Raw genomic sequence first — 16,040 nt, forward strand, 5'->3', positions numbered from 1 at the left:
CTTTAAAACTTTTACAAAACTATATTTTTCATTAGCGTTTAGTTTAAGTAGCGAAGATACTCTTAGTTTAAATTTCTGCACGTCTGTCAGTAAGTCCGTAATGCTATAGGGGAAACATGATTTCCTCGGCTGATATTGAAGATTCATATGACATATGCACAATAAAATCTATAAATTGTTTTGTCCGTGTGTCTGTCGGCCAAGATAGTCGTGTATATTTAACGTACAGTAGAAAAAATGTAAGTTTTGGAGAAGCGCCGCTTCTAAAAGGGCCTGTAACATTCTGGCAAAAAGAGTTGATAGCCGTAGGACATTCAGTATATGATAGTGAGCAATTTGAATGGATTTATGTTTACTTTTGCTTATCTGATAACATACCACTTTAGTTTCGACAATTATGTTTTATACTGGATGTTCTTTGGCAAAAAAAAAAAAATAGTCAGCAGTTTATCTTAAATAGCAGCGGAGAAAATCTCATTTCCCTCTAAGCGTTAAGGACTAACAGAAGATAGGGATCTAAAGGGTTGAGATAAGGGCCGTTCAATTGGTGTGCATCCCCAATGATGATACACAATATTACTCCTTCTTTAGATTACAATTAGTGGTTAAAACTTCTGAACCTTTCACTTAATGAAGAAACCAATAATAATTCCTTGAAAGTCCCCAAAGTTGTTAAGCCATTGAATAAGAAAACGTTATTATAAAACTTTGGTGATTAGTATAATAAAAAGCCCAATGTCTCCTCCCTCCCTGTTCAGCAGACTTATTTTTTATAAATAAAATATCCTAAAACTATCCCATGATGTATATAAAGTTTCATTAAAATGGAGAGCTTAGCAGGTTCAGTTGTTATATAAGATCTTAACAGTCAAACAAAAACTGTAGAACTTTATATGTTAACAACACAAGAGAACAAGGGTCTATCCAAATTCCACACTGTGTATAAACGCTGGATATTCGACACGTTTTTGTCATAATTCAAATCAATTTGTCAAAACTTCAATAATGTTCAATATTAGCGCAGCTACATACAAACTGTATACCATAAAGATGGAGATATTTTTAGTAGTTTAATGAAAATGACATTTTAAATGCAGTCTATGTTTTTTTTTAAAATTTAATTTCATTTATAAAGTTAGATATTTGATGCTTAATTGCTTTAAAATGTCGTTAAAGGTTTTCTTAAAAAAAAGGCTTAAATAAAACCCAAATCAATCACTACTTACACAGTTTTTATGCTATATGTAACAAAATATATATTTAGCTCAGGAACCGATCCTAACTTTCTGTAAAAACAACACACACCCAAACACACACACACATACCCACGTTCATTCACAGGAGTGTATAGAAAAAAAACGCAACGGAGCGTTTAGCAACTTTGCTGTTGTAGTAAGAGCCTCAGTCATTTTTGAGCTCTCAAACAGTACAGACACACCGCCGTGTACCCCAACCTATTATTTATATTTATCTATTTATAATATATTGGTGCTGATCTGTAGGTCCGAGATGCTCACGTCAACCGCCGCCGCCGTAGCCGTCAAGTTAGCCGCCGCTGCTGGTCTCCTAGCTGCCTTAGCCGCAGATGTGGTGAGGGGGGAGGGGAGCTGCGCCGCCGCTCGCAAATGTTGCGCCGGACAAGACACAGACTGTGCCGTTACACATGATGTTAATTTTATCAGGTAAAAATTTTTTGAAATTGAAGTAAAATTTATGGCTCGACAGCCGCTAAAAAACTGCAGACTACCAGCTTTAAATAGGTATTAGGAGCACATTAACTGCCGGGCCATAGTTAATTAACTTATGATAGTGAATCTAAATTTATCCAAAAAATGTATTTTAAAAATTGCAGAATTGCTAAGTGTTGCAAACTAAATACGCTTGAAATAAAATCTATTTTTATAACTCATATAAGTTATTTAGATTTGTTTAAATAGGTTAACCTTTCTTATTATTGAATTATGTATTACTAGCGGCTGTGCTTCTAGTATCTAGAAGCTCTGTATTAGTAAGGAAAGAAGGAAAATAAGCAAAAACCCAAAAATCAAATAGCCTAAAACCAGGGACCTATTTGAAACTTTAATAAAATAGAGAACCCAATCAGTTTAGTAGTTATTCAGTTCTTAAGCTTCAGACAAAAACCCTTATTACTTTATACAATAGGATTATACCTAGTTTTTATGTTATTCTTCTTCCAAATGAAACTCCTATTAAATTTTATTTCTAATTCAATTATATTTTTATTCTGTATTACTAAAATTATATTATTTGAATTTGTACGTAAGAAAGAAAAATATAATATTTAAAAGTGTAACTCAAACCTTAAAAAATGTATCAGCACTAATCATATATTAGTTCCATATTCGGTTTCTTTACATTCAGCTGAAACTAGCTTTTCATTCCCAGATTTTCTTTACCCTATATTATATTTTAGCCCCGTGGCAAGACTGAAAAATGAAACAATTATTCATATATTTTCAAGTACCTCAGGGAGGGAGGGGACATTGGACTGTAAATTGTACTAGTGTCCATAGTATTATAGACACGTTTACTCAATTTGGTACTTTTGAATTTTTTTTTGATTGGTTGGTTAAAAAATAAAAGTAGAGTCCAAACTTTTCAACCATCAATTTTAATCTATAGAATGTGATATTCTGTTATCATTATCTCATCCTTTTAACTTTAAGATCCTTGATACTTAAAAGTGTGTTTAGGTAAGAATACTTGTAGTTTTAGATAGGGAAATACTTTATTCTACACACAAAACTTCCACCTAATTTATCCAAGTTACCAAATAAAGAATAAAATTGTGTGGAAATTTTTCGTTCATTTGTTATGCCTTCAAAAAATGGAAATTTGTCTATAAAAACTTTCTTAATTCAATCCATTTCAAATATTAGTGGCGCTTTATAAGTTGTTTTTGTTCTCGTTATTAGTCAGAAGCAGGGTTCGGCAACAGCGCCTGAAGCTGAATTAAATTTTGCGGCTACAGCTGAGATTGTCTGAATTAAATTTGGTGGCTGCAGCAGAGTGGTTGATTCATCGCCAAAGGCACTCAACCGCGCGGAACAGCTACGTTTTCAGCTTCTTAAAAGCGTAAATTTGTAGGTTTTTTTATGAGAATAAAAAACAGTGATTGTATATTTGAGTGTGTGAATTAAAAATGTGACTTTAATTTTTATAGCTCTCTTTTTCTTACGGACGCATGAACGAACTAAAAAATAGTAATAAAGTAGCAGCGCTACTAAAAAAATGAGACATATTACTGCCACTTAATTGCATTTTGTTGCTAAAAGCTTTGTAAAACCTGATTTCATTTAAGGTCATTTTAAAAAAAAAACAACAAGAATGACACGTTTCACAAAAAGCAAGGCCTTATCACATTTCTAAAAATAAACATAAATTCTTAGTGAATAAAATTTCTATGTAAGTTGAAGTTTTAAATTAATTAAGATTGGAAAACTAATAAATGTTACCAAAAAGCATCAATTTTGAATCTAGCAATGCAGAAAGGCCGACGTACTGATTTATGTGACAATTTCAAATTCCAAATTGTGTTAAAAATGATCCATGTGACGTCATAAAAATGAGGGAGATGAGAGGAGAAGTGGGAAAGAAAACCCATAAAAAAGAAATGGATAATCCCTCATTTTTATGACGTCACATGGATGATTTTGACACAATTTGGGCTTTATCATATATGTGTGTTAAAGAGTGGCTTAAGTACCCAAAAATATTATTAACTGCTGTTATCTGTCAAACTCAAATGTGTTAATCTGTTTCGCTACATTAATATTAATCTAGATACATTTATAAGATGTTTAAAAAAAACTTGGCTTCTCTTTAATTTACTTATTCTGAATGTTGTTTATTATATGCAGTACCTAATCAACTTCTTAGTATACATTCTATTTTGTAAAGTAGTAAGGTCTATTGTTTGTTTGTCCGTTAAGATCTCGTCAAGAGTTCTCTATTTTAGGCAAGCTTCACATTGGTTAAAATTATTTTGATTATAATATCTTAATTTTTTTTTTTACTTTTCATATGCCCCCGTTTATTCTACTTCGCATTCAGAACCCAGAGATGCTTGGGGCGAAGTCGCTAGTAAAATAAAAAGTTTGCAAATGCTTTTATTCTTACATATGAGTATCTATCATCAAAATATGTGTGAATGTTTACTACAAAGGTTATCCCATAATAAAAAAATAGGTATACCTATATAATACATAGATTTTTTCTTTTCATACTAGGCTGTTTTTGGCTATATGTATCTGTAATAAATAGATATTCCTATCTATAGATAAAGTACTCCAAATGTATGCTTATATGTTTTGATAAGTATTTTAAAGTTTCTACCTAATATCTTAAGGTATAAACAAAAATAAGTTGAAACAACAAATTTATCAAATATCAAAAAATGTTTATTTATTATACCTTGTTAATTAAAAGTACATTCAACCAATGTACTTTTATAATTTTTAAATCAACAAGAAATATTAAATGTATATTTTAGCATATTTATGATTGGTCAGACATATTTCTAAAATTTTTTAAATAAAATATTTATTGCTTAATTATTCAAGATATAAAAAACAGTTTTAAAAGTGTAAAGTTAGACTTTTGTGCCTAGGTTGCCTAAAAATGGGAAATTTTTAATTATTAACATTTTTATCTATTTTAGTTCGCAACCCTGTTATTGAGTCTATGGTTGTTTATAGATGGGAGATTTTTAATAAATCAATAACATTTTTATTTATTTATAGTTCGCAACCCTGTTATTGTGACCATGATTGCCTAGATATGGGAGATTTTTAATAATTGATATTTTTTTTATTTTAGTTCGCAACCCTGTTATTGTGACCATGGTTGCCTAGATATGGGAGATTTTTAATAATTGATATTTTTTTTATTTTAGTTCGCAACCCTGTTATTGTGACCATGGTTGCCTAGATATGGGAGATTTTTAATAATTTATATTTTGTTTATTTTAGTTCGCAACCCTGTTATTGTGACCATGGTTGCCTAGATATGGGAGATTTTTAATAATTGATATTTTTTTTTATTTTAGTTCGCAACCCTGTTATTGTGACCATGGTTGCCTAGATATGGGAGATTGTTGCTCAGATTTCAAAGATTATTGTGGAGGTAAGAATATTTTAAATAGTCGGTGCTTAAACTTAAAAAGCATTGCGAGTAAAGGAACACATCCCGTGACCCCACCCTTTTAAAATGATTTGAAAATAAGAGAAAGTGGAAGTTTTTTTCTTCCTATGCGAGGCCTATATCTGAGGTGCCCAAACCTTACGGAGCTACCATGTACAACATAACATAACCTTAAGTAATAAAAAGAAAACAAAAAACTACTCCGCCTTATTTTTAATTTATTTCAATGAAACTGTTAATGTTAACGATCTGTATAGGGTTAATGAAGAAAAAAACTTTTTAAATAGTAGTTAGTTACCATAAATTTATTCTTTTTTGAAATTAAATCGCTTGAAACGATATTATAATGAATTGTTGAAGTTACAAAGCTAGATCATCTTTTAAAAGTTATTTGATACAAAAAATATAGTTCTAAACACTCAATTTTAAATGACATATTATGAACCTAAAATTTATATCAAAAATGCATAAAAAGCAATTTTATAATATGAGGAATGTATATTTTGGATCAAGCTAATCCCTACCATTATCTTTTAATCTAAATGCTAATTTTACAATATTCAATTTTACCCAGCTTATTGGAATAGATTTAATATAAATAGATTTTTTTATTAGAAAAATAAACAAATTGATTGTTATTGTATTTTTTTCACAATCCTAAATTTGATATGCAAAAGTGATAGGGAAAAAAAACCTATAGCTACATTTTAAAAACTTGGTGGGTGAGGGGCAGAGAGAAAGGGGGGAATTCTACTTTAAATCATACTGGTCTAAAAACTGTAATAATGTGATTTTGGTGGATTTTTCACAAAAACAATTTTGCCACACTAAGCGATTAGTGGGGCAAATGTTTTTTAAGAATCCACCTCTGGTCTAAAAACTGTAATAAACACAGTTCTTTCATTCGTTAGCCTAAAAACTTTCATGACTTTTATTGACTCTTGATTATTTATTACAACCTAGCAGTGTACAAACGTTTCCACCAATCATTATAATTACTGAAGGCTTATTTTATTTACTTTACTATAATTTGTCGTTTACAGCCTTTGTCTTATCACCTAGGATCCCTGGATATTACTCTCACTGTTAATCCGGGCGAGTAATATAAAAATAACAATTACTAATTGCATTTAACCTCCAGCTAATTTTAACATTTAACCCAAATAGTAATAATTCTTTTTTTAAAGTGAAGCTTTTCTATAATTAGGGTAGGTCTGTCCTTACGTCCGTTCGGAACGGATAGATCTTTTCGTTAAGTGAGGATGTTAGAGCTGTACTATCGATTTCAACCTTTTTATGGTGATTCCTGTAGTAGTACAATATAGAAAGCGTAGCAACTCTATAATCATTTCCAGAATGTCCGTACGTCCATTTTAAACATGTTTATTTTTAACTTTTTTAACAACAAATTTGTGTGTGATATTATTATCCAATTAATCTGATTTTTGGAACACTGATTCCTAGGACAACAAAGTACAATGTTATAAGCTAAGCATCTTGATAAACAAGTCCTAAAAATGTAAGTATGTCCTTAAACATTATCCTGTATTTCAACATTTTTTAACAAATTTACTTTTATTTTTTTTCAACTTTTCAACTTTTATATTAATCAGTTCTGACTCTCTACAAGTTTTAATGTTCGTTTGCCCTACCGTTTTAGAGTTTCGCTTTTATGGATGTTGTCATTCTTTTTTTTTTATGCCCACTTCACAGTATATTATAGAGCTGCTATCAAGTTTCAGTCAAGCAAAAAATCAGGGAACTAAGTTTAAGTATAAGAAAAATTTTTTTTTATGCTATACTGTAAGTGGAATAATTCTATATTTTCATATTATCAAACAACTTAGCCAATTATATAAAAAAAAACATTGTAAAAAGCTTATATGGAACTTTAATAACTAGTAAATTAACAATAACTAAATAATGAAAGTTTCTATTTCTTGTTGTTACATTTGCTTTGCCTTATATCCCCTTATTAAACCCTTTTTTTGGCATTCTGCAACCTCTTACTAGAATTAAATTCAAAATCTGATTGTCTTTGATTTTGAAATAATCAGGCAGTTTTTGTATCCCTTTATTTATGAGCCCCATTCTGCCACAGTTTAATTTGCAATTTTAAAACCAAACAAAAAGTTTACCAGAGTTCAATTAAAACTAAGAAAAATAAATATTTCTTTATAGCTAAAATATAGGTACTTCATTTTTCCTAAAATTGAAATTAAAGCATACAACCAAAAACAACTTAACTTTAATGAACAACAACTATGTTTTGAAATTATTTTAGCCTCATGGTACTCTTCAACTATACAATTCTTATCAATGCTAAACAATTGTCAAAATTAGATGTTTTAATTATAGGTTTGCTAAAAGACTTGGGAAGTATTTTTTGGTTTATAATTTAAATATGATAGTTCAATAGAATTAAGAAACAGCAATAAACACATGACTTTTTTCTTAAAATAAAGCTGTTTAAGGTGGATACCAAAGTTGAATGCTTTGGCAAATATCAGAACTAACTTTATTAGGGCGGCGCACATTGTTCCAAGAATAAATAGAATGAAAAATGACAAAAAAAATTTTATGCCTTATGCTCTATTAACTATTATTTAAAGTGATTAAAACTGATTACCTCTAAATGACCATATGTAAATTATAGTCTCCTACAGACAAGCAAGTTGCAACCCTATAAATTTACGCTCTTTAAATGTTTATTTATTGAAATGGATTTCTTAACACATTTTCTCTATATTTACTATCAATGTCATAAGCCTGACTTATCAGCAGCAGTAATAATTTTCAACGTCTTTACTACTTTAGTTATGACGAGGTATAATCCAAATTCAAACTTCTAACACCTTCTAACAAAGCAATTTTGATAAATAAATTTTTTATCAGAGATTATCAAAAGTCTTTATTATCTTTGTCTTTATAAGTCTTTATTTCTTAATTCCTGTGTTAGATAAAAATGCAATTAATATTGGCATGATAAAATTAGATAAAATAAATGAATGGCAGCTAAAAGATTTATAATTTTCTTTAGTTGTACTTTAATCAAAATACAAATAATGTCAAATTATTTCTTCTAGAAGCAAAGCTATTTAATTTAAACTATTGTTTCGGTACAACGGCATTTGCCTGGCCGTGTACAAGATCTTTTAGTACAGACGTACTAAACCTGCTACTTCCCACATGAACAAAACCAGCGTAGTTACTAATACAATTTATTGTATGAAAACGGTCACGCTGAAATAAAAATAACAAAATTAATAATCAAATATTAAAATGTTAAATACATCATAAAGAAAATAAATCTTGTAAAAGAAAATAAATCTTTTTCATTTGGGAATAATCGTCTTTTCCTTATAAAAGGTTTCGTGATTTTGAATTTATGTTTCAAAATGTATAAAAGAAGTTAGGGTTATTTTTGCTTAAAATTAAATCAAAACTTAATGCGAGTTTATAATTCATGGATAAAATCATCATAGACTACTATTAAAATATTCTGATACAAAAATAAATTAATTACTTGGTCTAATTTTAATGAAAATAAAGAAATTAATTTGCCTTCTTTAAGATATCATTCTATTCTATTAAAAATGCTTAAAAGAAAGAATTCTTACCGAGGTCATTGAACATGTCAAACCGGGAAGCACTCAAAGGTATTTTCAGCACGGATAACACCACATTTCATTGTGAAACATAGTTTTTCATACACAGAAACTTCGCACTGTCCAACGGAAAAAATAAGATGGCCACATGGGCTTTGTTTTAGGCTTGGTTGCGCAAGCATTGTTTGAAATGCCGCACACACTTATGAACTTTTTGAAAATAGGCGCTTTCTAAACTGCCAATAATGATAAGGAAAACAAAAAGGATAAAGGTTCGAGTTCACAAACGCAACATACTATTATACTACCGATACAACTATTTATGACATGTAATGAGTCCGTCTACCTATCTTTCTCATCATCTTTCATTAACTCAGTAATTTATGGACAATACCTGTTGAAAATGGAAGATGAACCTAATATCGACATAAAATTATTCATCTTTACATTCTTAGTGTTTATCTAAGGCCAGGTTCTTTTTTTCCTTTGTTATCACTTTTTATTACTACGCTACTTATAGACATTCTTGTACCTGTTTAGACAAGTAAAATCTGCAGGGATCTTAAGGGATAAGACAATCGACTATAAGTTGATACAAACACCATCATTTATGATGAATAAAAGTATCCCTTCTGTAGATTTTAATTAATTATTTGTGAAAAATTTGGGACACTAATAGTTTATACAATCTAATTAAGATTTTAAAGTTTATTAAGCTAACGATTGAGCGAACGTGTTCATAAATTCTTAAGGAGGACCAGCATGATTTACAGTCTAATGTCCCCGTTCTCACTGGTAATGTTCAAAACCTTCTACGAATAAAAATAGCCCCCCCCCCTCTCCCATCAAAAAAAGACATCTTGATTAAAAAAGATTTATTAGCAATTTGCACAACAAAATATTTTATGAGGCCTACAATTCGGTATTTAGGCGTATATCTTACGTTACATAAATAGTACAAAGCTAAAAATAAACTGTAAGTCAGATGCAATAGGAAACTCTCTGTGAAATGCTAAAATAAGAATCAAAACTTAAAATGCATTTGTTTAGCTTTTTTTGTTTGTTTTTGTTAGCTAAAGTTTTATTTTTCTTTCTCATACTGTGCTTATAACTCTATTTTATAATTTTAGCAAATTTTGGTAGCTAAACTTCTTTACAATTTATGTGTATCTGTCAGTTTGTTTTTCTCTACGTCTTATTTCCTCTATTTTGTTATATATATATTAAATTTCACATTTTCCTCTATCACATAAACCATTAAGTTTGGTTTGTCCCCTAGCCATTGAACCAATGGAATGCCCAATTTTAAGAAAGCTTTTAATAGGTCCGGGGATATTTTAGGGCTATTCTATTTTAAAATTTAAGTCTTTGGATGGATAGTTTCCTGCCCCCTCCGGTCTTCTTAAAATTCAGACCCCTAGATGTGTTTATTTTTATCTGAAAGGGTCTTGCTATGGTGCATTCTTGTTTCACAGCGAAAACGTTGGGGAATAGCCTTAAGGGGCGATGCGTCGTATTTTTAAAATGGCTTTTTATATGTTATTTTAGGTAGGGTTAAGTTATACTGGGTTAGGTGATTGCCCTACAGGGTTAGGCACTTGGCCTCGCAGGGTTAGAGCCCCCCGCCGGGGCTAGAAACAGGTAAAAAGCTACTGTGAAAAATACGAAGAATCGTCCCTTAAGGTGCGTTGCCACGGAAGAGACTATACCCAAAAGTTGATCTGAATTTTAGTTTCTAATTAGCTTTTTCATTGAGTTAATTATGTTTAGTTATTGGACAATTAGTTTTTTAGTGTCGCTGCTATTCAGTAATTAAAATGTGTATGTTCGTACGTCTGTCTGCAGAACAAAACCTTCCTTGTTTTGTAGAGCGATACGGTCCAACCGTTAACGGGAACTTATAGTATTATAATTTTTGTTTCTGCCATTTTGATGGACATTATTCATTTTTTTTAATAAAACGCTTTTATGGACAAAATGATCCTTATTTTTTCTTTGACCACCCCGTAATTTGATTTGTTGATTGCTTTGTTTTTGTAATAAAAGCTGTGTGTATAATATAATAATTGAATTTCCGTAAAACATAAAAAGATTTGATTAGCTCAGAGCAAAATATTTGATTGAAAATAAATCAATTTTCAGTGCAAATCACAATGGCTTAAAAATTGACAAAATTATGTGTAAATTATACCTATGGAATCATTATGACAATAATTTAAATTGTTTGTTAAATTTACAACCGTTTGTTCGGGAAAATACTCAAGAAAAAGATTGACTATTAAACTCTTTATTTACATTATTTGAGAAAAAAATATTTCCATTTAAAAAAATTTTCGTTCAAATATTTTTCTTTCATTTTGTCCTTTAATTTTAAAAATGGTTCATTGTTCAATTATGAAAAGTAAATAAAAAGAAATGAGATATCCACTGCTATATTTTTATTTTTCCTACTTTTCAAATACTTAATATATCTTGTTTTGACATTTTTGACACTATTTTCTTATAAATTTGTATTTTATGTACTAAAATAGTTTGATGTGTGTGTGTGTGCACCATAAAGATCTTGTAAACGGAGGAACATATTGATACACAATGTTCTTGGAAGCTTGTTATATATTATATTTAGAAAGGTTTTATGCTATTGGGCATGTGTTAGGCGTGAAGTTAAAGATGTAATTATTTTATTATGTCTTTATTTTAAGATAGCTATGAGTTCAAAATAAATTTTAAAATTAATCTATTTGGGTATAGTCCCTTTTGTGACATCGCATCTTAAGGGGCGATTCTTCGTATTTTTCACAGTAGGTTTTCTCCTATTTCTATCCCCTGCGGGGGGCTCTAACCCTGTGAGGCAATCACCTAACCCAATATAACCTAACTTAACCTAAAATAACCTATAAAAAGCCATTTTAAAAATACGACAAATCGCCCCTTAAGGTGCGATGTCACGAAAGGGACTATTCTCATCTATTTTATTAACTTTCTTAAATAAAGTAATTGATATATTTTATCTGAAGGAAAACTATTGTGCCTCCTGTTTTTCTGAGAATAGAAATTGTTTCACTATCTAAAAGCTTAAAAGCTAACCCAAAAATAGATTTAAGTCAAAATTATCAAAAAAATACAAAGTGATATCATACATTACATAAAATAATTTATACGAAGGCTTAACAGTGCAGAATTATTAACCTTAACCTTAGATGCATCAACTTAAAAAAATGCTATGTTGTACACTTTTTTTCCTTATGTTATAAGCAAAAAATCCTCCAACTAATAATCAGATAATCTGTATAAAATATAAAGAAAGAAACAAGGATGACAACATCCATAAAAGCGTTGCTTATTTATGAACACTAATGGCCTAATTATTAATGGCGCAATACAATGGCGTCTAAAGAGGGGGGGGGGGGCTGTTGGGATACCCCCCCCCCACCCCCCCCCCCCCCCCAAGAACATTCTTTTTAAGTCTGCAACGAATATATATATTTAGGAGGACCTTCTGGAAATTATCTAAGTAATAAGAAATATTCGGAATCAGTTCTATCTAACTGCCACGTTGCACTGTTGGACATAACTTGAATTATAGAGTGGCTTCGCTTTTAAAAACTCTAGCAAAATTTGGTAGCTGGCCAGGCAATCGATTTAACTTTGATGAAAAGTCAATCAAACTTTTGATTCATTTTTCTTGGAAACTTTTTTTTGCACATCTGATCAATTAATGATAAATCATTTAGGGAGAACTTTAAGATTAACATACACTTAATTTACTTTTAGATTAAAAAAAACAAGACTATTTTCTCTTTAACTTTTCCGCTAGTCAAATAGAATAATTTCGTAACTGGTAACAATTACAGCAAACCTAACTACTACAAGTATCACCATGCAAAGTTTGAAATCGATAGGACAATTCTAACATGCCTAAATAAACGGAAAAAAAACTATCTGTCTCGGATGGACGGACGGACGGACGGACGGACGGACCTACCCTTATTATAGAAAAGGGGGAAGGGGGCAAAGAAGTTAACAGAAAAAAACTTCAATTGCTGCAAATGTTTACTGTTGGTCATAATTTTGACGTAAATCGTAGATAAATTAGCTTATGATGCATGATATGCCAATTTTACTAATGTCATTACCACTTTTGTTATACATCGATTGTCGACAAAATTAGCCATATGTACTTTAAAATTATGATTAGAAATGTTAACGTTTTACCTCCCTGATCACTGATTCATTTTACGAATCTGCATCATCTGTGTGGTTTCAGGAAAAAGGAAAGATAACAGATTAATTGAAATAGAATTTAAGGTTTTGATGCATTCCATCGACCAATATAGTTTTTTCTTGCCAATTTCCTTGCACTGAGATTTTCACTTTTCAAACGTTCAATAAATGTTTGATATTTTTAATTATACACCTATTAGACAACAAACCCTTTGATTGCAAGGCTGTTCTATGCAATTTGCAGACGTATTGTATTACGTTTTTTGTCCGTTTTTGGATCAAGGCTTTCCCATACATGCGTAATTGGTGTTATAATATCTTGACAAACGGCTTAAGTTCTGATTAACCTCATTGGAAAATCAAATGCCAAACGCAACCTTCCCTGAGATGCCCTTAGGTTGTAAGGAGGGAGATTTGTAGGAAGTTAGGATCCTACCTATCAAGCAACTGTAATCGTTCATCCCTCGTCCATGCTCCTCATACATATGAGAGTGCCATTAATTAGGGTGGCTTAATATGGAACACCTGCCAAAACTCTAGGCCAGGGTGATGTAATAATTGAGTAGCTTCCACGAGAATTGCGGGTCAGCTTGTAATGTGACATAGAGTACACTCAGCTGTGCGCGAAGCTTACCAATCTAGGATTGGCCAAATGGTTCTCACCTCCAATCCCTAGTGCATCTGAATCAAGGCTACATACATACATACATTAACCTCATTGGTATGATTCCTAAATAAGAAGATTCCTGTGATAATGAAGGGGAACTGATTTTTAACCCCTTAACTTTACATAAAAGAGTTATTGATTTTTGAAATGGTTGTACCTAAGACAATAAGGCGCAAGTGTATTAGCAAAGCATATTTATGAAAATGCCCTAAAATTTCAGTATGAATCAAGTACAGATTAAATAGTAAATCCTAGAAAAAAGCATATTTTATACTGTAATTAATTTTAGGTGCTTGCTTACATGTGAAGACCGGAGCACCGAAAACCCCCCCCCCCCGCTTAGTTTTGACAAAAATCAAAAATAAGGGGGGGGTAGTTTTTTAACCCCCCGCTTAGTTTTGACAAAAATCAAAAATAAGGGGGGGGTAGTTTTTAACCCCCCCCTTAATTTTGAAGAAAATCAAAAATAAGGGGGGGGGGTAGTTTTTTCACTGTATAACACGCCAGAAAGTTGAGTGAGGTAAATCAAGTAAATCCAGTATACCAGAGGGGAATGCTTATTACAGGGATATTCATGTTTTGGGGCATAATTTCCTTATTTATTGACTGATTTTAAAGTAAAAGTAAAAGGTTTTAATTTTGTGCGCACAAAATTAAAACCTTTTACTTTTACTTTAAAATCAGTCAATAAATAAGGAAATTATGCCCCAAAACATGAATATCCCTGTAATAAGCATTCCCCTCTGGTATACTGGATTTACTTGATTTACCTCACTCAACTTTCTGGCGTGTTGTACAGTGAAAAAACTACCCCCCCCTTATTTTTGATTTTCTTCAAAATTAAGGGGGGGGTTTTGAACAAAAAGTCTTTGCCTTTCCCTGCACTTTTCCTCCTTGCCATTTTCCAGACATTAAAAAACTACCCCCCCCTTATTTTCAATTTTTGTCAAAACTAAGCGGGGGGGGGGGGGTTTTCGGTGCTCCAGTCTACCACATGTAAGCAAGTACCTAATTTTACTATACCTAAGTTATGCATGGTTCTAAACTTAATTAATGTTAGTTAAAGAGTTGCTACGCCTCGAAGAAATTACACTAACATGTGTAAAATAAAATTCCAAAGGGAATTTAAAGTAGGCAGTTGAAACCTTTTAATTTTACATTTGTTGATTAAACAAGGACATCCATGTACAGTACAATACAATTGCAAGATTAAGTTTTGAAATAATCCCATTTTAAAGTAGCTTGATTTTTGTTGTCTGTAGCATAAGATTTTCATAACCACTAAACCTATTAAGTTCTCTATTTTAGGAAAGCTTTATATTGAACCTGGGGTGGCTTTATATAGGACTGAGATTTGAATGGTTATAGGCTATTTTTCTGTTCTTCCCTGACCTTTTAGATACAGATGCTATAGGTACAATCGCTAAAGAGTCACATGTAAACATAAATAATTTTACTTAACCTAACCTATTTAATTTATTACAGTAATTAGATATAATTTTATATTTCCTTTTCCTATAATACCTAAATTTTAAATTCGGATATTTCGGAATCCAATTGTATACAAACAAATGAATGAATGAATAGAGTAAATTACAGAGCAGCTTCTCTACAATTAATTTGTATGCATACCTAAGTTTGTAAATAACCCGAGGCATGGGTGAGAGCTTTTATGGATATGTTTGTCTGCCCTCCAGAATAACACAGCTAAATGTTTTTAACTAATTAGTAAATCCGTTATCAGTAGCGAGGCTACACTATAGCTATGTATGGTATTGAATGGACATACTTTCTTCTATGAGATGATATAACATTTAAAGATAACTTTGGCCTTACCTCTGATTTTCATGTTCTCTAATAAAGTGAAACTTGTAGCGGGCTAAAATAACGATCTACCCCAGCCACTCTCCTCCTCCTGGATAAACGAGCTGACCAATAAATGACATATGAAACAGTCTGAAGAACAAACCATCGAATTATAATGTATCAACAACACTCATATAAAATTTGGCAATTTTATTTTTAGCGATACAAGTTCTTTCATGTTATTTTTGTTCTATTTTAAATTCAAATATAAAATAACCTTTAAAATTATATTGCAAGGTTTTCAGCTAATGAACCCTTGTGTAAGATATGACATTGTCATACGCCATAAAAATGTATAGAACTGAGCTACAATGTCAAAATATGACAAGCGCACGAATATAATTTTAGATATTGCCTTAGGGTTACATAGGATTAGAATAGGGATAGGATTGTGTTTTCTTTAAAATTGAAAAAAATTAAAATGGAATTAAAGAAAGGAACATATTTATAATGTTAAATTAAGCTCAGTTTAGCTTTGTTGTAAGATATTCTTAACTAGAGGATGCCCTATA

The 16,040-nt window shown here is 31.0% G+C and overlaps 1 protein-coding gene across 1 annotated transcript in view; it reads left to right on the forward strand.

Annotated features, from left to right (window-relative positions):
- The first annotated feature begins 1,371 nt into the window (after positions 1 to 1,371).
- The window catches only part of LOC145313179 (somatomedin-B and thrombospondin type-1 domain-containing protein-like), a 31,238-nt gene continuing 16,569 nt past the window's right edge, over positions 1,372 to 16,040 (forward strand). Inside the window, exons 1-2 of the mRNA XM_080152472.1 lie at positions 1,372 to 1,682; positions 5,069 to 5,145. Of these exons, the coding sequence (XP_080008598.1) occupies positions 1,510 to 1,682; positions 5,069 to 5,145 (250 nt within the window). The 5' untranslated portion in view covers positions 1,372 to 1,509. The remainder of the gene's footprint in view (positions 1,683 to 5,068; positions 5,146 to 16,040) is intronic.

Source organism: Acartia tonsa, chromosome 3 (genome assembly GCF_053477335.1).
Source record: "Acartia tonsa isolate MP-2025a chromosome 3, ASM5347733v1, whole genome shotgun sequence".
In the NCBI taxonomy this organism is placed as follows: Eukaryota; Metazoa; Arthropoda; class Copepoda; order Calanoida; family Acartiidae; genus Acartia; species Acartia tonsa.